This window comes from Culicoides brevitarsis, chromosome 1 (genome assembly GCF_036172545.1).
Source record: "Culicoides brevitarsis isolate CSIRO-B50_1 chromosome 1, AGI_CSIRO_Cbre_v1, whole genome shotgun sequence".
NCBI classification, from domain to species: Eukaryota; Metazoa; Arthropoda; class Insecta; order Diptera; family Ceratopogonidae; genus Culicoides; species Culicoides brevitarsis.
The window spans coordinates 5368164-5390223 of NC_087085.1; the positions used below are offsets into that span (position 1 = coordinate 5368164).

Genomic DNA, 22060 nt, shown 5'->3' on the forward strand with positions numbered 1-22060 from the left:
ATACATATTATAAATAATAATATACATAAAAATATATATAAATGTATAAAAAATATATTTTAACTTTTTTTTTTGTATTTATTTATTAAAATTATTTTTTTAGTCAATAATAATAATATTTGGATTTTCACGTAAAATATATATTAATTAACAATAATTAATCAAAATTTGATATAAAAATTACTAATTTGATCTTTTAAAGATCATTCGAATATTAATCATATATTAAATTTATAATAAAAAAATATCTTCTTACCTTTAAAAGGATTTTGTTAAGTTAAAAAAAAATATTTATTTTAAAGTTAAATTGCTTAGAATTAGACTTTAAGATACAACATAACTCATATCCTGGCACACAAAAAACACAAAATTATAAAAAAAATATTTTTTTTGGCTTTTTCAGATAATTTTTTTAGTTTATGACAATTTCTTAACATAACAATGACAGTTAATTAAAAATAAAAAAAAATAAAACAATGAAGCAAACAATAAAAAAAAAACAATTACCTACCACACACATTATTATTAAAAATATTATAATTAAAAATAAAAATTAAGATAAATATTTAAGAAACAAAGATGATTAAAATTTGAAATAAAGTAGTTTGTTAAGGACATGAAATTAATTTTTTTTTATTTACATTTAATTTTTATTAATTGCACATCTTTGGACTCCAAATTAAAAACTGAAAACGGAAAATAATCGATTCCGTGACATGCGGCGCCATAATTTCCGTATTTATCAGCGGCAATAATTCCTCCCATGAATTCCGGATAATGTTTAATAATTCTCTCAATTGCTAATCTTCCTGCATCGCTCGGAGTTCTTCCTTGTCTCATGAGTTCAACAGCTAAAAATGAGGGTAAAAATCGCATCATTATGTCTCCATCGCCGGTAGCTGCTGCGGCTCCAATTTCGTTATCAGCGTAACTTCCTGCTCCGGGTATCGGACTGTCGCCTACTCTTCCGGGGATTTTATGACGAGCTCCGTTTGTTGAAGTTCCTGCTGCGATATTACCTTCTCTGTCGATTACGAGCATCCCGATTGTGTCGTGATTGAATTTTCCATATCCGAAAATCGAGTTTTCATCACGAGAATTGATTTTTACGATTTTATTTGGTTTATACGGCCCACAAGTTGTCCTCGGATCAGGTCTTACATTCTGCCAATAGTTTGGTTGACAATTATTTGCACGCCATTCGCTCCAAATTTGCTTCGAAACGTTCGTCGTGAGAGTTTCTTTCCGAAAACCTTGTTGTTCGGCAAAGTCACTTGCTTGATTTCCGACCAACATCGAATGTTTCGTGTACAAAAGTACGTGTTTTGCGACGGCAATTGCATCTTTGACGTTTCGCAAGGCAGCAACTGCGCCCATTTTCATCGTTTTGCCATCCATGATCATCGCATCTAACGTCGTTTCGCCATTTTCGTCGGGAGAGCCGCCATAACCGACAGTTCCGTCGCATTGTTCACGCTCGCAAACGCTGCAACCGATGACCTAAAGAGAAAAAAATTCAGATTATCGATAAATTTCTTATCAATTTTTTGCTTTTTTGAGAAAAATTAATACCACAGAGTCAATTGCCGATAAATTTTGATGATAAACAGCGTTCCAAGCTTCTACAGCGGCATTGGTGAAGCCCCAAGTGTTGATAACTAAAGGTAACTTTTGTAAATTCGCCGGCAAAAATGTAAATAATAACAAAAACAACACGAGAGAATGCTTCATGACGTCTTTTCACGATGAACGATGAAAGTGTACTGAGTAAGTATTGGGGGAGATAAGAATTTTACGCCCTGTTTCGAAAAAAAATTATGAAAAAATAATTTTTTTAAATTATTATTTAAATAAATTAAATTTAATTTTAATTTAAAAAAAAATAAAATATTAAAAAAAAATTAAAAATTAAAAAAAATTAATTAAATAAATAAAATCAATTTTAATTAAAAAAAAATTATAAACAAATTCAAAAAATAAAAAAAAAATATTAAAAACTAATTTTTTTTAATTAATCAAATTAAATTATATTTTAATTAAAAAAAAATTATAAAAAAATATTTAAAAACACATTTAAAAAAATAAAAAAAGTAATGAAACAAAATAATTTATAATTAATTTTAAAAAATTAATTAATTAAAAAAATGAAATTTTAACTTAAAAAAAAGTATAAAAATATTTTTAAAAACTAATTTAAAAAAAAAACAAAAGAAAATAATTAAATTAAAATTAAATTTAATTTAATTTAATTTATTAAATTTAATTAAATTTATTAAATAAATTACATTAAATTTTAATTAAAAAAAATAATAAATTTTAATTAAAAAAAATGATGCTCCAAGTGATCTTAAAGTAGAAAAAAATAATTAATTAACTTGCAAATTTGAAATAATATTATCTGTTACCTCGAAAAAAGTCTTCAAAAGCTTCGAAATCGCGAAAAATTATGAAAGGAGAGATAAGAATTTTACGCCCTGTGTGGAAGAAAAATTATGAAAAATTTATTTTTTTTATTAATTAATTAAATTAAATTATATTTTAATTTAAAAAAAAACTTAAAAAATCAGAAAACTTGAAATAAACTTTTAAAAAAATTGAATTGAATTGAATTAAAGAAATTTAACTAATTAATTTAAATTTTAAATTAAAAAATATATTAAAATGATTTTAATAATAAATAAATAACACCTAAATTAAAAAAAAAAAACTAGAGAAAAATTAATGAATTAAAATTAAATTTAATTAAATTAATTAAATAAATAATAATTTAAAAAAAAAATCATTTAAAATTTTAAAAAAAAATTATGAAAAAAAATTTTAGCTCTGTACGTCGCTACAGAAACCCGTATGTGAGCATAGTGTTTGTACAGAATTTTTTTCTGTGAGCTGGGGAATGTACAAAATCATTTTCTGTGAGCTGGGTCACGTACCGACATTTGATTGTGAGCTGGGGCATGTTTCTATTTTTTCACCTTGGGTCATTGGAATCTTTTCTTCATCGATTTTACATCCCTAAAATCACATCTGATTTTTGTTTGTGTCAGATTAGGTCGAAAACATTTCAATTCCTCATCAATTTTTTCTGCAATATTCATCCAACTTCCAATTTTACGACAATTTTTGATGCAAAAATCAAATTTCCCTCACCAATTTTGCGTTTCATTCATCGAAAATCCCCCAAAAAGCAGTTAAATGTATTGAAAAACGGCAAAATTTGTTCCTCTGCGTGTCAATTGCAACACAAAAAATCCAAGGTTTCACTTTTTTCGCTTTTGCACCGACAAATAAAGAATTTGATCAATGGACATGGTGAGTTTTTGTTCGAATTTTGAAGGAATTTTAAATTTAAACTTGTTTTTTTAGATGGACGATCACAGTAACACAAGTAATGAAATTAGTATGGCAGTGAATGAGTTGCACGCATTAACTCAGGAAAACTTGCCGGATAAACACGAAACAGGAATTGCACAAAAATCGTATCATTTTCCCGGCAATGTTTCGGATCATTGCGGATTGCCTTTGATGGGTAATAGTCATAGTAGCGGGTTAAGCAGGACTTCCAGTGATAATAATCTCAATGCGTTACCTGGATTGAGCGTACAAATGAATTCACAGTATATCTCGAAGGTATGAGAAGAGATAAGAAAAGTTTTAATGTGAAGATTTTTTGATGAAAATTCAATTTTTGAGGAGTTTTTCAATGATTTTTTTGTTTTTTCTTTAATTTATCTTTAAAAATATTGAAAAATTCTTTAAAATTGTTTAAAAAATTATTTTTTAGCTAAAAAAAAATAAATTTTTTAATATTTAAAAAAAAATAATAATCTTTCTTAAAATTATTTTTTTTTAATTTTTTAATTTTTTTTTCAATTTTTTTTTTAAATTTTAATTTTTAGAATTTGCATTTTTGATTTTTTGACAAAAATTTTCATACTTTTTTTTTATAAAATTTTTCAAGTCACAGTAATAAAATTTTTTTTTTTAATTTTCTGTTTAAATTTTTGTTAAAAAAATATTTAAAAAATTAATTTTTTTTTAAATTTAAAAATTTAAATAATTTTGTTCATTCAAATTGTTATAAAAAAAATTCAAAAATTTAATTTTCATCAAAAAAAAAAAATTTAAGAAATTTTTTCATTTAAATTTTAAAATTACCTTTAAAAATTGAACTTAAAAAATTTTTCTAACCAAAAAAATTTTTTTTTTTTTTAGATAATTTGTCCCATTTCTCGTCGTCTTGGGCCTCGAAGTGCAATGCCCCATTTACGGATGCGTCCGTATTGGGTACCGGCTCGCCATCGAACACGCAGCGAAAACTCCGGATCTGTCGTCGAAACGGGCTCCTTTGACATCAACGAAATTTTGGAACAAACCACTTTCGGTTCGGAGACAATTAACGCCCTCATGGATACTTACGAAAAATCCGAATTTGCAACGACGACGAATCACATCCCTGTCAGTTACAACTTGGATGACTTTTCGAGCAACGTTCTCGTGACAAAAGTAAAAATCCTGAAGAAATCCAAATCGCTTGAGGAATTGCGGAGCGACGACAACATCGATGGATCTCAACCGTCGCACGAGATGGAATTTGTCAGTAATCGAATACAAAAGTTAAAAGTGCAAGAATGATTTTTCGACGAGAAAACATAAAAAAAGAGATTTTTTTTTCGAACAAATATTACATTTGTAAGTGCATCCTGATATTGTTATTAAAAATAAGAGATAAGGAGTAAAAAATAAAAATTTATATTGAAATTAACTCCGCGGAATCTCCTTTAGTAGTTTGGATGTTTTTGACGAACGCATTCGACGAATGGAGGAACGACACATTTGCATGTTGTTTCTTTGCTTTCGGTAGCAGCTTCGTCTCCGACAGCAACTTTCAAGGATCCAAAGGTACAATGTTCGGTTTCATCGTTGGCAGAAAGACTCTTCTTAAGGACTTGATCCTTTTCGGCATTTGCTAAAAAAAATTATTTAATTTATTAATTTAAAAAAAAAAAAAAATTTAAAAAAAAATGATTTTAATAATTTTTTAAAAATAATTTTTTTTTTAAATTAATAAAAAATTATGGAAATATTTTTATAAGTGATTTTTTTACAAAAAAAAAAGTAAAAAAATTATTTCTATCGAAAAAATTTTTTTTTTTCAACTTAAAAAATTATTTTAAAAAATTCTAATATTTTTTTAAGTAATTTTTATTACAAAAAAAAAAGTTTTTTAATTTTTAAAAAAAAAAAATTTAATTTAAAAAAAAAATATGGAAATATTTTTTTAAGTAATTTTTTTGCAAAAAAAATTATTTCCATAAAAAAATTTGTTTTTTTTTAATTAAAAAAATAATTAAAAAACAAAAAATAATAAAAACTTACGACATTTCCAATCAATTGGGCATGCTTGATTATTAGCATAATATATCGGAACGCATCCTTTTTGCAATTTTGGTGCATAATGCATCTCAAATCCGCATGCCGAAGCTTTGCAATTCGGATTATTCACGAGAGTCGAGTTATCAAAGCTCGAAGTACAAACGCAGGAAAAGTCTTCGGCATACATTTTTTGTCCTTCCATGTATTCTTTGCCCTCCAAATAACATTTGGCAGCTTTTTCTTGAGCTTCTTTGCCACAAAGTTGTCCCGAGCTACAACAACCATCAAGATCGTAAGTTAACACGCACGATGGATCAGACAAACCACTGAAATATTCAGGGCAATCGTAATGTCCGCAATCTAATTTAGCGGGAGCTTCTGGATCATGCCTAAAAAATTAAAATTTTGTTTTTTACTTTGATAAAAAAATTAATTAATTAAAATTAATACAAAAAAATTAAATTTTAATTAATTAAAAAAAATATTTTTTTATTTTAAGAATTTGAAAAAATAATTTAACTTAATTTTTTTTGATTTGAAAATAATTTAAATTATTTTTTCAAACTAAAAATTATTTTTTTTAGCTAAATTATTATTTTATAAATTATTTTAATTTAATTTTTTTAAATTTAATTTTCTTTTATTTTTAAAATTAATTTAAATGTTTTTTAATTTTTTTTAATTTGTTTTTTTATTTTTTTTTTTTAATTAATCAAAATGAAAATTGTTTTCTTTTATTTAATTTTTGCTTAAATTAATTTATTTAAAATTAAATTTAAAAAATAATATTAATTTTAATTAATTAAAAAAAAATTAAATTAAATTATTATTTTAATTTTTTTTAAATTTAAATTATTTTTTGGAATTTTTTTTAGATTTAATTATTTTATAAATTAATTTTAATTTTTTAAATTTAATTTTCTTTTATTTTTAAAAATTAATTTAATTTTTTTTAAATTAATTAAAATTATTTTTTTTGCTTTAAATTTTCCAATTTAAAATTCAATAAAAAAAAATGAAAATATAAAAAAAATATTTTTTCTTACTTCACGCAATGACAATAAGGCACACAAAGTTTATCCGTAAGAGCTTTTGGGAGTTCTGAATTCACATCAAATTCCTGCCCATTCAAGTGACATTTATCCTTATTTCTTGCCGTAAAATCGGGACATTCGTATTTCACGGGACAACAACTGCCTTCTTTAACAACTGCTTTACATCCGAGCTCTTTGTAAAGCGTTTGAAAGCCTTCGCACTTCGACACATCACAATCTTGCGTCGCAAAAGTTCCAACGAACAAGCAAACAAACGAAACTAGAAAAATCTTCATCTTTACCGTACGAAATTCGAATCAAAACTGAAGCCGATTTGTCTAAATTGAGACATTTATATGATTAATTTCGAAATTTGAAGCACTTATCACACCAAAAAAAGGTCAAATGAACAAGAAACGATTAAAAAATCTTTGTTTATTTAATTTTTTGTGGTAAAAAAAATGTGTTAAATTAAGTAATTTATTTGCTTTTGACACATTGTACGAATGGCGGGCTTACACAAGCGCAGGTCACATCCTTATCAGAAGAGTTAAGTTCTTCGCCGACATTTAATTTTAAAGCTCCGAAGGTACATTTGTGTGTTGATTCGCCTCCGTTCTTGCCTTTAGATTCGACAGTGTCTTTGTCATCAGCTAAAAATTGCGAAAAATTCATTAATGAACTTTTAACTCTCAAACGGAACATTTAAAAAAAAAAATTTGAAAAATGACAGCTGTCAAAATTTTTTATGAAAATGGATTTTTTGAACATTTCAAAGCCTTAAATGAGTTAAGTTTAAAGAAAAGTTAGTTAAAGACCTTTAAAAAGGATAAAAATTGTCATTTTAATGAAAATTTTGACATCTGTCAATTTGACAGATTAAAAGTAATTTGACAGATGTCAAATTTTCATTAAAATAACAATTTGTAACCTTATTAAACATCATAAGTCACTTTTTTTCTTTTGAGAACCTTGAAAATTTTCAAAAAACCAAATTTCATTAAAAATTTTGACAGCAGTCATTTTTAAAAAAATTTGAAAAATGACAACTGTCAAAATTTTTTATGAAAATTGATTTTTTGAACATTTCAAAGCCTTAAATGATTTAAGTTTAAAGAAAAGTTACTTAAAATCATTTAAAAAGGTTAAAAATTGTCATTTTAATGAAAATTTTGACATTTGTCAATTTGACATATTAAACGTAATTTGACAGATGTCAAAATTTTCATTAAAATAACAATTTGTAACCTTTTTAAACATCGTAAATAACTTTTTTTCAATTTAAAACCTTGAAAATGTTCAATAAAATCAAATTTCATTAAAAATTTTGACAGCTGTCATTTTTCAAAATCCCCATTTTAACCAAATAACGAAACTTACGACAACGCCAATCGATCGGGCAACATTTGTTCGTGCCATAATAAACAGGAACACAGTTCTTTTGCAAATTTGTCATGTATCTCAACTGAATTCCGCAATCAATTTCATAACAATGAGGATTGCCAACGATTGTACTGTTATCGAACTCTTTGTGACAAATGCAAGTATGACAACGTTCCTCTTCTGGATACATTTTTTCGCCTTCATAGAATTCTCTGCCATCCATGTAACATCTACTCAACTTGTCACGCTCATCTCCGCAAACTGCTTGACCACAGCACTTGTCTTTAGTCTTTTGATAAATGCAATCTGGTCGACGACGGAAAAGTTCAGGGCATTCAATATTGGCACAAACAAATCTCGCATTTCCATATTCGTCAGCTTCACGACAGAAACAAGCTGCGGCGCATAAAGGACCTGTAATTGCTTGATCGAGAGTATCTTGAACGTTGAAAACTTCATTCTTGTAATGACACTTTTTTCCATCTAATTTTGTAAGGTCCGGGCATTCGTACCTTCAAACGAATTTGAGTTATTTATTACGTCGTTTATCTATTTTGAATTTTTACCTTGATGCACAACATTGACCTTCTTCAACAACCGGCGTACATCCAAGTTCCTTATACAATTTTTGTTCGCCAACAAGACATTTTGATTTATCACACGTTTTGTCGTCAGCTACAAACAATGATCATCAAATTTTGTCAATTTATGAGGGTCATCGAAAATATCAAATATCAAGAGCAAGGTTGAAACATTTGCCGGCTTCTTCTTACCTCTAACACTGATGACAAACAGAGCAAATATTAAAACGAATCCCCGCATGATGATAACGACTGCACAGATCTGACTTTAAAGGTAAACTGAGCAACGTTACGCTGATTGATTATTATTTATATTCGTTCTGCCGCTGTCTACGTGCGAGTTCTTCACGTATGTAAAAGTCATTAAAATTTGTTAGCATTGAGACAACTCCGATGAATATTTAAGCACTTCATTAAAAGCTTAATGAACTGAAGTAGCTTTGTGAATTTTAAAGCACCGACAACGACGTGACTTTAAAGGAGTTGAAAAAAATTCTAAACGAAGCACCAAACAAGGGAATAACTTTTTATTTGTTGTTGTCTGAAACCAGTTTTGCGACTTTCTTACGAAAATTTATTTGTTTTTAAAGTTAATGAAGTTCGATGATGGTACAGGGACTTGCATGAAATCTGTACAAAAATTCACAAAATATTGATATTTTGTTTCTTTGGAAGCCCCTGTAAATTCGTAGACTTAATTTGTTTATCAACATCTCATCTACTTTAAATATTTAATGTCAATATAGCGTGTTTACTTTACATACGTTGTTAATAATAACCGGTGTCATCTCATACAACTCGTTATTTAAAAAAATTATGAAAAAAAAAGTGCATCCATGAAAATTAAACATTACACATGTTTGTGTCAGACTTCATGGAGTGCTTTTATTTATTGTTATTGTACGATTATAGTGGTTTTGTAATGTATTTCGTAATATTATTAAAACAAATATATATGGAGACGAAAATATTAAAATGTGATAACACTAAATTGATGGCCTTTCATAATGAATTTGAACTTTTCGTGCTGTTGTATGGGAGTAATTAACGTGATTTGTGAAGCACACAAAATTTGATAATGACGCGTTTGTTTGATTTGTTTTGATGGAAAAACACAAGGCTTTGTTTTCATAGAATTCGTGAATCACGGAAATTTTGATAGTAGAACCTTGATGATAATTTGCACAGAGAAGGTTTTTCGCAAAGTAGTGTTATTTTTGATACTGAATTGGTTTGTTTTGTTGACATTTCAGTTAGAGGTTTAAAGTGAAGTTTGCTTTTGTTTGATTTCGCACCTTTTTTGATGTGAATGGTTTATAATGAACTTATTCTTTGTCATATTGTTGATTCAACTTTGAGAAAATGGATCAGTTTGGATAACTCCTTTGTATATGATGCGAATTTGTGTTTTTCATGGTAGATGGAAAAGTTGCTGACAAAATATAGCTTCAACTTTCTTTAGCAAAAGAAATTTTCACGATTTCTTTAGATTCAGCTTCAAATACTTTTTCTTCTTCTATTTAACCCTTTGAAATTGCTTTCATGTATTTAGTTGATTCAACTTTGAGAAAATGGATCAGTTTGGATAACTCATTTGTATATGATGCGAATTTGTGTTTAATATGGAAGATGCAAAGTTGCTGACAAAATATAGCTTCAACTTTCTTTTGCAAAAGGATATTGTAATTTTTACGATTTCTTTAGAATCAGCTTCAAATACTTTTTCTTCTTCTATTTAATCCTTTGAAATGGCTTTCATGTATTCAGTTGTTTGTCAAAACTCAGTTCAGTTATAATTTTGATCTGTTTAAGAATTTTTTTATCTGAAGTCTTCCTTGACATGTTAAACTTTAACCTGAAAAAGAAATTTTTGTTAAAAATCATGATTTTTTATGAACATCAGTCGTAAATTATCTTCACAAGTACAATATTTGAAACTCCATCCGATCGTCAAGGCAAGCAAAGCCATCAGAAACTCGTTGACACAGCATTAAGTTCACCTTTATGACAAACGCATATGATATTGCAGTCCATCAAGATAAGTATTCCGTTTATAATAAATCAGGTTACTCACACCTATTTTTCTCTTCCCTATATAGCACCATTTATTTTTTTTTTATTTTAGTATCGGCATCTATAGATGACTTAATGTCAGTTTACACAATTTTTTTACTCTCTCACAATATTTTATAACAGTTATAACATTTTTCGACGATTATGCAAATTATTTGTCGCACAAAAAAGGTGATAACAACCGGTCTCCTATCTTCGGTACCACAGTACACGCATTATTATGAATTTATGCCATAATCCAACAATAAAAAATATCTTTTTTTGAAAATCCGACAAATTCGTTGTTATTGTTCGCGCAGCTCGCTATTATATTAGTATTATTGTCATTTTATGAATCACACCGCGCCGATGACCGTCAAAAAAAAAGTTAAAATGTCTCATTTTATAATATGCTTTAATATGGTAATCATAGATCACGCACAATTTAATGGAATTGTATCACTCACAAATCATTCAAATGCTTGATAAGTACAAATACATAACAACGAGTTGGTCATAAACCATAAACCATCTGAATAATTGTTTTCACTTTCTTTCAGTTTTTTTTTCTTTAGAGCTAAACAAACGAACTGGAGTAAGTTTTTCAAGCGTGTTGGACTCTTCGCGAACGAATTAATTTCTTCACTTTCATTTTTTTTTGTATTTCTTCGACGTTATTTGTTTGTTTAGTTAACACAAAGTAGTATGTAGGTTCGATAATAATAATATTAAATAAATTGTTAATTTTGTTCATCGTTAAGGTGTGTTTACCATGACATTATTTTTCATTTTCGGAAACTTCGGCAAAGTTCACTGCCTTGACGAAAAATTAGCAAAAGTTGAAATTTATGTGTTTGTGCGAGGAACAATGAAGGAAGTTTGGTATTTATGTGGCTTAAACCACCCCTTGGTTATTTTTCGGTTGGATGATCTCATTGCTGCCCAACTTTGTGCATCAAATAAAAATCCGATTTTTATTTTATTGATTTATCGATATTTTTATTTTTTTGTTTATAATTCACTTAATAAATTAAAATTTTTACATTTATATTTCATTCACTTTTTTATGATTTTTTTTTATTTTGTATTGCTTCATATTTAATCTCAATTTATATTGACTCATATATTTTTGAGTTTGAGTATTGTATTGATTTTTTTCACATTTTTCAATTGTTTCATTTTCCAATTAGTATACAACAATCACTATTTGCTGAGAACTTTTTTAATACTCAGTTTTTTTCATGGTTCTCATTTGAATTGTTTTTTTTTCTGTAAACCTTCACTTTTTTTCTCAAAACACAATTAACTTGTTACTTCCTCTTTTCCTCAATCACACAATCTTCGTCGATCATGCAGTGTGGCATCGGCGGAATACCGCAAACGCATTTCAGGCACTTATCATCCGTTTTAACGATATCACCAATTTTGATTTTAAGGTCACCAAATTCGCAAAATATTTTATGAATGTTTTTCTTGTATCCATTACGTTCGACAGTGTCTGTCTTGTCAGCTGTTAAAAAAAAATAAATAAAAAAATATTAAAAAAATGTTAAAAAATATTAAAAAAATAAAATTAAAAACTATAAAAAAAAAATATTAAAAAAAATATTTAAAAAATTTAAAAAAAATATTAAAAAAAAAATATTTAAAAAAAAATATTTAAAAAAAATATTTAAAAAAATAATTAAAAAAAATATTTAAAAAAATATTTAAAAAATTTAAAAAAAAAATGTAAAAAATATTTTAAAAAAAAATTTAAAAAAAAAAAAAAAATATTAAAAAAAAATTAAAAAATTAATTAAATAAAGCAATAAAAAAATATTTAATAAAGTTTTAACTTCTAAAAAAAATTATATTGAAAAAATTGTAAGGGGGATTTTGAGTGAAATTTTTTTGACCAAATTTTTTTTCGCTAACATTTTGCGCTGACTCGAGTAGATAATTTTTCTCCATGAAACATATGCTCGGAGACGCATCGTTCTCGAGATATAAGGTCACAACATATCTTTTAGAGCAAACGCAATATAAATGTTTAAAAAAAAAATAAAAAATTAACTTTTTTTCAGTTATTTATGGATACTTACGACATTTCCAATCTGTGGGACAGCAACGATCTTCATAATAAATGGGAATACATCCGCGTCGTAATTCATTAAAGTAACGCAACTCGATGCCGCAATCGATTTCACGACAGAAGGGATTATTGATGACCGGAATGGAAGCATTGAAGGTCCTTGTACAGATGCAACTCCAACATTTTTCTTTTTCAGGATAGAATTTTTCGCCTTCTAAATAAATTTCGCCATCATATTTGCACTGTGCTAATTCTTCAATCTCACGTTCCTCTAAAAAATGGAATTAATTGGAGAAAATTTTAATAAAAAAAATAAATTAAACATAACTTACCGCAGAGATATTCGTGAGGACAGCAATTTCCGAGTTTGTATTGCCCAACACATTTTGTGGGATCAATTTTTCCCGTTGTATGGGGACATTGAACATCTTTGCATTTCCAACCCCGTGGATAAACATCACTGAAAAAAAAAATAGAATATGCTAATTTATTCGTTCATTATTTAAAATGATGACGATTATCTAACAAAGAAACGAATTTATATGCGAAAAAAAATGTTTATTTGCAAAAAAATAAACAATTTCTCGTGAAAATTTGCATACAATGCTTCGTTAAGACAAAATACTCACTCAGAACAAGTGCATCGAGTAACGCATTGATCACTCGTCTTGTCGTCTGTCAATTTTTGCGTGATATAGTACTCCTTTTCCCTGTAATGACAACGATTGGCATCGAACATCGTGATGTTCGGGCACAAATAACGCGTTGGGCAATGTCGCCCTTCCTCTGTCGCCGGATGACATCCCAACTCTTTGTAATGCTTAATTGGTTCTGTGCATAAATTAATATCACGATCTACGCTGTGTGAGTATCCTACGATGGAAGAGAGCAAAAAAAGTTGTTCAATTTACAACGCTTTGGGGTGAATGGTGGTCAAGCAACCTGATTTACATTTTTTATTAATTTTTTTCTTCTTGCTTTATTTATTTTTGTTATATATATGAAAATATATATAAATGCATGCTTGACTTGTTTAAACATATTTATAACACGAGTTATATTGAGTGTTGTGCAAAAATAATGAAAAAGAAGAAAAAACTCTACTTACCAATGGAACTCAACAAATAAATTGTCAATATCGTAAAATAATATTCCATTTTTTTATAAATTTTAATTTTTTACTTTTTTATATTATTTTTTGTTATTTCTAATAAATAACTTCCTCTTTCTTTTTTCAGCAAATCTCGATTGATTAAAAGTCGAATGCAATTTGAAGCTTTAGCATCGCTGCTTTTGTGCTAATAATGTCACGACAAATCATATAGTACTCCGCAAAAAAAAAAAAAATAAAACAATAAATTAAAAGTGTGTGTTTAATATACGAAGTCTAATGTGATACTGAAGTGTTACAACAAACGATAAATGTTATAACGTGCATGGGATTCTTGTAGCTGCTAACAACTCAACTCTCAACACTAACACACCTGTAGATGCTTTTTTTCTTGTACTTAACGGGTTACGGAGAAGAGCGAAGAAAATCGAGAGAATTGAGTGAGTATTGTTTAAGTTTTATAAAATTTTAAATTTTTTTTAAAAGAAATGACTTGAGTGCATTTTTATTTATTTTTTTAGGATTTCTAACGATTTTTGTGCATTCGAGGATTTATACGAAAAGACAAATGGATGAAAAAATTTAACAAGTTCAAAAATTATTTCAATTAATCTAAACCAAGCAAATTATTTTTCAAATTGACCAAATAGCAATGACAAATATTTGAAGAAACAAGATAATTTTTAAAAATTAGGATTGTTTTAATCCTAAATTGCTACATAAAAAATCCAAATTTTTATATTTTAAAATTCTTCAATTTAAAAAATTAATTTATGTAAAATTTAATATTTTTTTAACGTTTTGGTAATTTATTTATCATCTTCAGGGATAATTTTATAGAATTTTTTTTAAAGTTGGAAGATGCGGAAAATGTGAAATAAAACGAAAAAAATTAAAATTCATAAATTTTTCAAATTATTTTTGAAAGATTTTATGACGTCAAATTGTAAGGAAATAAAAAAAGTTGTAAATCTTTAATTTAAAAATTTAAATAAAAAAATTTTTAAAAATATAAAAAATTTAAAAAAAAAATATTTAAGAAAAAAAATGACCAATTCAGATTTTGTTCCTAAAAAATTTCTCAAAATTTTTTTTGGTAAAGCTTTTTAATTTTAATTTTTTTTTTATTTAAAAAAAATGTTTCAATTTTTATTTCAATTTTTGAAAATTTTTAATTAAAAAATTTGGAAAATTAAAATTAATTTCTTTCGTTCAATTTCACATTTCACGCATCTTCCTTTTATTTATTTTAAAGATTTTATGATGTCACAAGTTGTAATTTTAAATAATTAATTTTTAAAGTTGTAAATATTTTTTGTGAAAAAATTTAAAAAAAAAAAATTTAAAATTTATACAAAAAGATTGAAAAAAATTTCGAAATTTAAAAAAAAATTTAAACGTTTTAAAATTTATTTAAAAAATTTTTAATATTAAATTATTATTTTTCAAAAAAATTATTATTTTAAAATTTTTTTTTTTTTTTGTAAAATGTGAATTTTAAATAATTTTTAAAGTTTTATATATTTTTTTTGTGAAAATTTTAAATATTTTTTTTCTCACTTAAGTTTACACAACAAATTTATTTTTAAAATATTTAAAAATTATTTCACGTTTTACATTTTTTTTATTTTTTCAAAAATACTAAAAACAAAATTCCCTGAAGATAAAAAAAAATTACCCAAAATTTTTTTTTTTAATTTTCTTTTACTGCTCATATGAATAAAACGGAAAGACAAACTTTTGAACAAAAATTCAATTTTCTAATTTTATTTTCAAAAATGCAATTTAAAATTTTTACTCTAATTTCAATTCAAATCACATAAAAAAAAACTTCACGAAAATTCTTAGAAACTTACCTTGATAACGGCTCTAACTGACACCCAGCTAAAGCCTGATCAAAATCTCTCATCAACCAACGAAGAGAGCAAAAGTAACTCACAAATACCATCAGATAGCTAAAAGCGTTAATCATATGGTTCGCAAACTGCTTCAATGAAACAACAACAACTGGACTAAGTTCGAGCATTCACAGCTTACAAGTGAAAATTGATGTTATTTATAAAGACAGTTATTATGCACCGTTTGTTTGTATTTTTCTATGCTCCGATGGCAATCAATGCATTTAAAAGATTTTATGACGTCACAAGTAAATATAACAAAACCTGCTTCGATTTGCCTTCGTATGCGTGTAAATATCGTATTTTTGCCGGTTTTGAAAAATAATCAGTCCGACATGCGTTGCATAATAAGTGCACTTACACAGAATTAGCTTTTAATTGAGGCGTTGTTCATAGTTGGCAACGAGTTGTCCTTGTAAGCGTCTCACAACGTAATTGGCTGCGATGACCATTGCCATCTTTTTTTTTGGCTCGCAATTATTGCCAATATTGTAATGAATACTAATGTCGGGAATTTTTTCATTTTTTTGTGTAAAAATAAAAAAAAATATTTCAGACAGACAAACAAACGTTCATAGGTGTGAAAGTATTTTTTTTTTCGTAATAGATCAATATACAAGCCAATTGCGGCGCACGAAACTTGTACAAATTAATTACGACAGATATTTGAATGACTTACTTACTGAGTGACACACAACGCGTATATGCGAGCAAGACAAGTTGTCAATCGTGTAAAAATTATAATAATAATGGTAACATTTGCATTTTTCTCTTTTATGTAATAAATTATAGGTAAAGTGACATTTATGTGGTATTGACATCATTTCTTTTTTTTTTTGGATTATGAGAAAAAAATTAGAGCAGAGGGCTGGATGTAAAAAAAAGGTTTATTATAGAAAGACGGAAGATTTTGAACGAAGCGTGAATGATTTCAAGGCCAAAAAAGCAGCTGACATGGATAGAGAGGAAGAAAAAGTTACTATATGATATCATTCGATGTGAGAAATTTATGTTTCGCTATTTAAAATTTATCAATGAAATTTTACAGAAATTTTTTTCAAAAAAAAAAAAAAAAAAAAAAAAAATTAAAAAAATATTTTTTTTTTATTTTTAAAAATTTAATTTATTTTCTTTTTAAATTAATTTTTTAAATTAAAAAAAAAATGTTTTTGTAAGTTTTATTTAATTTTTTATTTAATTTAATTTTATATTTTTTTTTATTTAAAATAATTTAATTTTAAAAATAAGGAATTTAATTTTATTTTGAAATTTGATTTATATTGAAAAATTTAATTACTTTTTTTATTTAGGTATTTATTTTAATTTTTTTTATTTAAAAATTTAATTATTTTTTTTTTTTTTTTTTTTTTATTTAATTTTTTTTAATTTTTTTTTTTTATTTTTAAATTTTTTTTTATTTTTTTTATTGAAAAATTAATTTTATTTATTTATTGTTTTTGAATTAATTAATCAATTTATTTTTTTTTAATTTGAAAATTAAATTTATTTTCTTTTTTTATTTTTTTATTTAAAAATTTATTTTTTTTATTTATTTTTTTTATTAATTTTTTTCATTAAAAAAATTAATTTATTTTTTTCAAATTTTTTATATAAAAATTTAATTTTTTTTTAGGTTCCAAAACGCAATTTTTTCACAAATCCCATCTAATTGATTTGTTAAGCTCCATTCATCCAAAAGCAACAATCGGATATTCATCAGTCACTCAAAAACCAATCAAAAAGCCATAAAAATAAACTTTTAACGACTTGAGCGGGATTTTGCAACAACATGCTAAAAAGTAAAAGCGATGACCTTCAAGATGTGATTTTTTTTTTGTGTGAAATGAAACATAAAATAACCTTCGACTACTCGAATTTCCTGTTTGATTGTTTCGAGGAATTGAAATTCTTTTGAAAAAATGACGAAACCGAAGTAACCGATGAATGACAATTTTTTGAAGCCAAAAAAAAAAATTAAAAAAATGCATCGCTGGTTGGAAAATTCATTAAATGTCGAATTAGATGAGAAAAAAACCCAAGACAATGTAACGATCGCAAGTCTCATCGTCGGTATTTGCAAAAAATATCGATTAGCTGACATGGAAATTGAAAGTTGTCTTCAGACAGCAACGACGTTAGAACATAAATTGAAGATTTTACAACCGGTGCTTGGGAGATTCGGCAAATTGGATGAAAAAACGCTCGTTTGTGTGAAATGCGGAGATACGGAACGGCTCAAGATGATTTTAGAGAAAATGTATGACGAGTTGAAAAATAAATCAAGCTTTCGAGGCTCGAAATTTAACGTTAAACAACTAAAAAATGCATTTCCGAAGAAATTTAATTCAAATCAGGAAGAAAAAAAATTCGTTGAAGAACAAAAAAATTCAAAAATCACGAAAAATGAACAAAAATCCTCATTTTTAACTTATTGCGAACTACATCCCTTAAAATCTTCACAAAATGAACTTTTACAGAAACGACGCCAGCTAGAAATGAATTACGCGACAAAACGAGCGGAATACAATTCAACTAAAAATGCTGAATTTCAAGGTCTCCGAAAGCTATTTCACAGTTTTTACAACGTGGGCATGAGTGTTGCCGTTAAATGCGAGCGTTACAAGTCCTGTTACGGAGTGAATGTCACCGATAATATTGTCTCTGAATGGATTGCGTTGCTACAAAATGGACAAAAAATGTATGATTTGCCTTTATATTTGACGCCAGAAGATGAAAATGAAGAAAAATTTGTTAAAATTGAAGAATTTGGAGAAGAAATTGTTAAAAAATTGCATTTGCAGCAATATTTGTGTTCACAAGGAGCGTGGAAAAGTATCGAAAATCCCGTAAAATCCAATTCTGAGACTGAAATTGATCAATTTTTGAAGAATTTAAAAACTTTTATCCCAAAAAATTTGATAAATTTGGAAAATTTGCCGATTCGAGTTAATCTTCAAACAAACATGGATCTAAATGACAGAAAAAAATTCCTAAAAAGGCTTAAAAAATCGTTGGAAAAGTCAAATATTGAAGTAATTGAACCAGAAATAGCATTTAAAGAAGCTTTAACAAAAATTTTAGTAACGGATGTTTTTTCCAATATACAAGAAATTGACGATGGAGTATGCGAACTTGTTAAAATCGAAGCCTCAACCCCATCTCCGAGCAATTTGAACCTCAAACGAAAAAGTTCTTTGAAACGTGCAACTTCAGAAGGTTCAAAAATCCGCAAATCCGTCACAATTTCCAACTTAGATGTCTCCAAAATTCCTTCAAGTACCATTTCCTGTGCTTGTCAAACCCCAATGGGATGGATTTCAGTTCCCTCGTCTCATGTAACTTCTTATTTGCAACTCAAATCTTGCTTTTTGCACGAAGATCAACGCTTTGAAGACTTAACTCTTGACATGAAAGTTGAATTTCTTGAAAGATTGATAAGAGATTTGCCCTCAAAGTGCTCCAAAGGATTCGTTTTCGTCGATTTTCCGAAAAATTTGGAAGAAATTCACGCTTTTGAAAGTTTTGTGAGGGGAAAAGTGTCTCCATTGGTCAAATACAGCTTTTATCAGGAAGAAAAAGAAGAAAAATCGGATGAAAAGTTTGAAAGTACGTTCACGCATTTCATTCGGATGAAAAATTACAGCGAATTGCATAACGGATTGTACTTTGATGAGATAAATTTTAATGATTTTTTGAAAATTAAGGATTTTTATACAAAAAATGCTTCTTATAAGACATTGGAATATTACAACATTTGTCAAGAAGAGCTTTTAACAGAACTGTGTGGCTTGTTTTTAGATGAAAACTCAAATTTGGAGCTGAAAATGAACGATTTTGATACAAAAAATAATTTTGAAAATTTTTTACGGACAAAAATTTCATCAGAAATATCCGATGTTGAGTTACAAGTTGGTAAGTTATACAATGTTTTGCTTTTTTTTAATTTGTAAATTTTTTTTTTAGATTTAACGGATTTTGATGACATCAATGATACAATTGAAGACTCCCAAAATGAATTTTTATCCAAATTTTTCGTTTCTGAGACCTGTGAAAAATGGAAAAACCTTCAAAACGAATTTCATGAAGCAATTTCAAAGCCATTAACGACAAGAAGCAACATTTTAAGGGATAATTTCTGCTTGAAACGGTTCATTGAAGCTACTTTTGATCATAATTTATCTCAATCTGTCGAGGATTCGAAAGTTTTGGAGAAATTTGAGCAAAAATTCAACGAACTCGAAATATTTTATCGAAAAGACGAAGAAGGAAAATTTTATTTGTATTCATTAATTGACGACTTATTGAACGAATTAACAGAAAAAATAGAAGAAAAGCGACAAAAGAACTTATTTTTGTTGAAATCTGTGAAAAATGATCCATTAGTGACGAATATGTGTCGAATTTTGGTCAATTGCTCGAAATGGCTTTTGTATGAAGAAGTTCAAAGGTAATTTTTGGTTAAAAATTTTAATTTTTTTTTACTTTAATTTGTTTTTTTTTTTAGATTTATCAAAGCAATGAACTTTTTATGTGAGATTTTTTCTCAATTATTGCAACAAGAAGTTTCAATTTTCATTCCTGAAGTCAGTTATCCTGAAAATTTTTCTTTAAAAACTCAATTTTCGGTTGAAAGCTTGGAAAATAATTCAAAAGCTTCTCTGAAAAGGCAAGAAAATCAAGAAATTGTCTCGAGCTCCGAAGGAAGTCTTTCAAAAAAAGAATCAAAAAGCTCGTTAATGTCTTCTGAATCGTTAAAAAGTAACAAAAATTCAATTTCTCAACACGAATCAATCGAAAATACGTTTGCTGATCATTCAACAACTCTTGAAACTTTTATAATTGAGCTCGAATCAAAGATCGAAAGCTATAACTCCCTAATTCAAGACATTTCCCAACAAATATTCGATGCCATTGACTCAAAATCCGTTTCAACAACTTCAGTTTCCAAAGAAATTCATAAAAAACGTTCATCTCTGAAGAAAAAACCTCGCCCATCATCGGATTCTGTGTCAATTCTCTCAAAATCCAGCAGAAAATCCATCAAAACTGTCAGAAAACGGAAATCAACTCTTCATACAATCCCGTCGATCGACTCAAAAAGCATCGAATCCTTGCCTGAAAGTAAAAAATCAAAGAAAAAGTCAAATTTTTTAACAACTGAGAAAATTTCTGATGAAAAAATGCTTGAACTTAAAGCTAAATTGAGAAATTGCGTTCAAGACGAAATGAATTTTACGAAAAATGCATTTGAAAAAGTCAAAAAAACGCTTCAAACTGATCTTTACGACTTTTTAATAGGAAATTTTGAATTATTACAAGACATTGAAAAGAAAATTCACGAACAACAATCACGAGAAATTGATGAAATTCAGTTTTTAGCGAGAAAAATTTCAGAAGGGATCGAAAATTCATGGAAATCTATCGAAATTTCGAAATGTAATGGAAAATTTAATGTTCAAGGTAACTTTTTTTTCAATTTTTTTCATAAATAAGTCAAAGACAAAAATATATCTTAAGGCAAAATTTAACATTTTTTTTTTTTTTTTTTGAAAATTTTAATTTTCTCTCCGGATGTCAGAATGAAATCAATCGATTAAAAATATTAAGTACATAAAAAAAATATGATTTAAAAAAAAATAAATTTGAAGAATAAAAAATTATTCAATTTAATTATTTTTTATATTTTTGAGTCATTTTGAGTATTTAAAAAAATTAATTATTTTTTAAAAAAATATTTATTTCTTCTAAAATTAATTTTTTTTTAATTTTCAATGTTTTTTTTAAATTAATGTATTTTTTTTTTAAAAAAAATATTTTTTTTAGTATTTAAAGTATTTTTTAAAAAATAAATTTAAAGACTAAAAACTAAAAAAAATATTTTTTAAAATTATTAAAAAAAATTAAAAAAAAATTACAATTGTTAAAAAAAAATTTTAAAATTAAATTTTTACCTTCTAAAAAAATTTAAAAAAAATTAAATCTTTAATTAATTGAAAAATTATTTTTTTTTTAATAATTTTAAATATTTTTTCAGAATTTAAATAAATTTAACGTAAAAATATTTTTTAGGTCTTCCATTCGTGTCGCCAACGCCTTCGTTGGACTCCATTGCTCCCGATATCTTTCTCGCCAATCAATTATCCGATATCGAATTTCTTATCAGCGAATTCAAAACGCTTAATTCCCATTCGACTCACTTATCTTATCGCAAATTACGGCAAATAATTCAACCAGCACTCGTCAAACTCACTTTCAAAGGCAGCCAATTGTGCCAAAGTATGACGAACACTCGCACAATCTTGCGCCAATTAAATTCCGTATCGGATTTCAGCTTTGATGTGGTTGATTGGCGCGATTTCATCGTAAATTTGATATTTTCCATGGGCATCCGGATGCCAACGGTAGACGAGTTACTCGAGGCAAAGCGAAATTTTGAGGCAAAAACCGCCGTAAAAACTCACAAATGGATGTCTGTCGGAAATTACTGTCAAATTAAATTATGGTTTGACGGAGAAATGCATGATACAAAGTTGAAACGAATATTTTTTGACATG

The 22060-nt window shown here is 26.8% G+C and overlaps 5 protein-coding genes across 5 annotated transcripts; 1 reads left to right on the top strand and 4 right to left on the bottom strand.

Annotated features, from left to right (window-relative positions):
* Nucleotides 1–620: 620 nt before the first annotated feature.
* LOC134836258 (N(4)-(Beta-N-acetylglucosaminyl)-L-asparaginase) lies at nucleotides 621–1746 on the bottom strand. The gene is made up of 2 exons (XM_063851479.1): nucleotides 1573–1746; nucleotides 621–1500 (listed from the first exon to the last, which is right to left on the bottom strand). Exons 1-2 carry the CDS (start codon nucleotides 1729–1731, stop codon nucleotides 634–636), a joined length of 1026 nt encoding a protein of 341 aa, XP_063707549.1. The 5' UTR covers nucleotides 1732–1746; the 3' UTR covers nucleotides 621–633.
* Nucleotides 1747–3035: 1289 nt separating this feature from the next.
* On the top strand, nucleotides 3036–4762 carry LOC134829259 (uncharacterized). The gene is made up of 3 exons (XM_063842268.1): nucleotides 3036–3309; nucleotides 3364–3627; nucleotides 4213–4762. The coding sequence occupies exons 1-3, from the start codon at nucleotides 3301–3303 to the stop codon at nucleotides 4630–4632; spliced, it is 693 nt and encodes a 230-aa protein (XP_063698338.1). The 5' UTR covers nucleotides 3036–3300; the 3' UTR covers nucleotides 4633–4762.
* LOC134829248 (uncharacterized) lies at nucleotides 4727–6719 on the bottom strand. Its single transcript, XM_063842257.1, has 3 exons — nucleotides 6420–6719; nucleotides 5377–5762; nucleotides 4727–4966 (listed from the first exon to the last, which is right to left on the bottom strand). Exons 1-3 carry the CDS (start codon nucleotides 6701–6703, stop codon nucleotides 4779–4781), a joined length of 858 nt encoding a protein of 285 aa, XP_063698327.1. The 5' UTR covers nucleotides 6704–6719; the 3' UTR covers nucleotides 4727–4778.
* Nucleotides 6720–6813: 94 nt separating this feature from the next.
* LOC134838198 (uncharacterized) lies at nucleotides 6814–8690 on the bottom strand. Its single transcript, XM_063853673.1, has 4 exons — nucleotides 8564–8690; nucleotides 8357–8465; nucleotides 7788–8302; nucleotides 6814–7060 (listed from the first exon to the last, which is right to left on the bottom strand). Exons 1-4 carry the CDS (start codon nucleotides 8610–8612, stop codon nucleotides 6888–6890), a joined length of 846 nt encoding a protein of 281 aa, XP_063709743.1. The 5' UTR covers nucleotides 8613–8690; the 3' UTR covers nucleotides 6814–6887.
* A 2844-nt stretch (nucleotides 8691–11534) lies between these two features.
* LOC134827280 (uncharacterized) lies at nucleotides 11535–13662 on the bottom strand. The gene is made up of 5 exons (XM_063839862.1): nucleotides 13606–13662; nucleotides 13127–13370; nucleotides 12830–12957; nucleotides 12508–12768; nucleotides 11535–11933 (listed from the first exon to the last, which is right to left on the bottom strand). Exons 1-5 carry the CDS (start codon nucleotides 13652–13654, stop codon nucleotides 11734–11736), a joined length of 882 nt encoding a protein of 293 aa, XP_063695932.1. The 5' UTR covers nucleotides 13655–13662; the 3' UTR covers nucleotides 11535–11733.
* Between the last annotated feature and the right edge of the window lie 8398 nt (nucleotides 13663–22060).

Coding starts and splice junctions, on each gene's coding strand:
- LOC134836258 (XM_063851479.1), bottom strand. CDS start 1,731: ATGAAGCATTCTCTCGTGTTGTTTTTGTTATTATTTACATTTTTGCCG. Junction 1,501..1,572: donor TATCGGCAATTGACTCTGTG/GTATTAATTTTT, acceptor TTTTCTCTTTAG/GTCATCGGTTGCAGCGTTTG.
- LOC134829259 (XM_063842268.1), top strand. Junction 3,628..4,212: donor ATTCACAGTATATCTCGAAG/GTATGAGAAGAG, acceptor TTTTTTTTTTAG/ATAATTTGTCCCATTTCTCG.
- LOC134829248 (XM_063842257.1), bottom strand. CDS start 6,703: ATGAAGATTTTTCTAGTTTCGTTTGTTTGCTTGTTCGTTGGAACTTTT. Junction 5,763..6,419: donor CCTTATTGTCATTGCGTGAA/GTAAGAAAAAAT, acceptor TTAATTTTTTAG/GCATGATCCAGAAGCTCCCG. Junction 4,967..5,376: donor CCCAATTGATTGGAAATGTC/GTAAGTTTTTAT, acceptor AATTTTTTTTAG/CAAATGCCGAAAAGGATCAA.
- LOC134838198 (XM_063853673.1), bottom strand. CDS start 8,612: ATGCGGGGATTCGTTTTAATATTTGCTCTGTTTGTCATCAGTGTTAGA. Junction 8,466..8,563: donor GTTTGTCATCAGTGTTAGAG/GTAAGAAGAAGC, acceptor CATTGTTTGTAG/CTGACGACAAAACGTGTGAT. Junction 7,061..7,787: donor CCCGATCGATTGGCGTTGTC/GTAAGTTTCGTT, acceptor CGCAATTTTTAG/CTGATGACAAAGACACTGTC.
- LOC134827280 (XM_063839862.1), bottom strand. CDS start 13,654: ATGGAATATTATTTTACGATATTGACAATTTATTTGTTGAGTTCCATT. Junction 12,958..13,126: donor ACTCGATGCACTTGTTCTGA/GTGAGTATTTTG, acceptor TTTTTTTTTCAG/TGATGTTTATCCACGGGGTT. Junction 11,934..12,507: donor TCCCACAGATTGGAAATGTC/GTAAGTATCCAT, acceptor TTTTTTTAACAG/CTGACAAGACAGACACTGTC.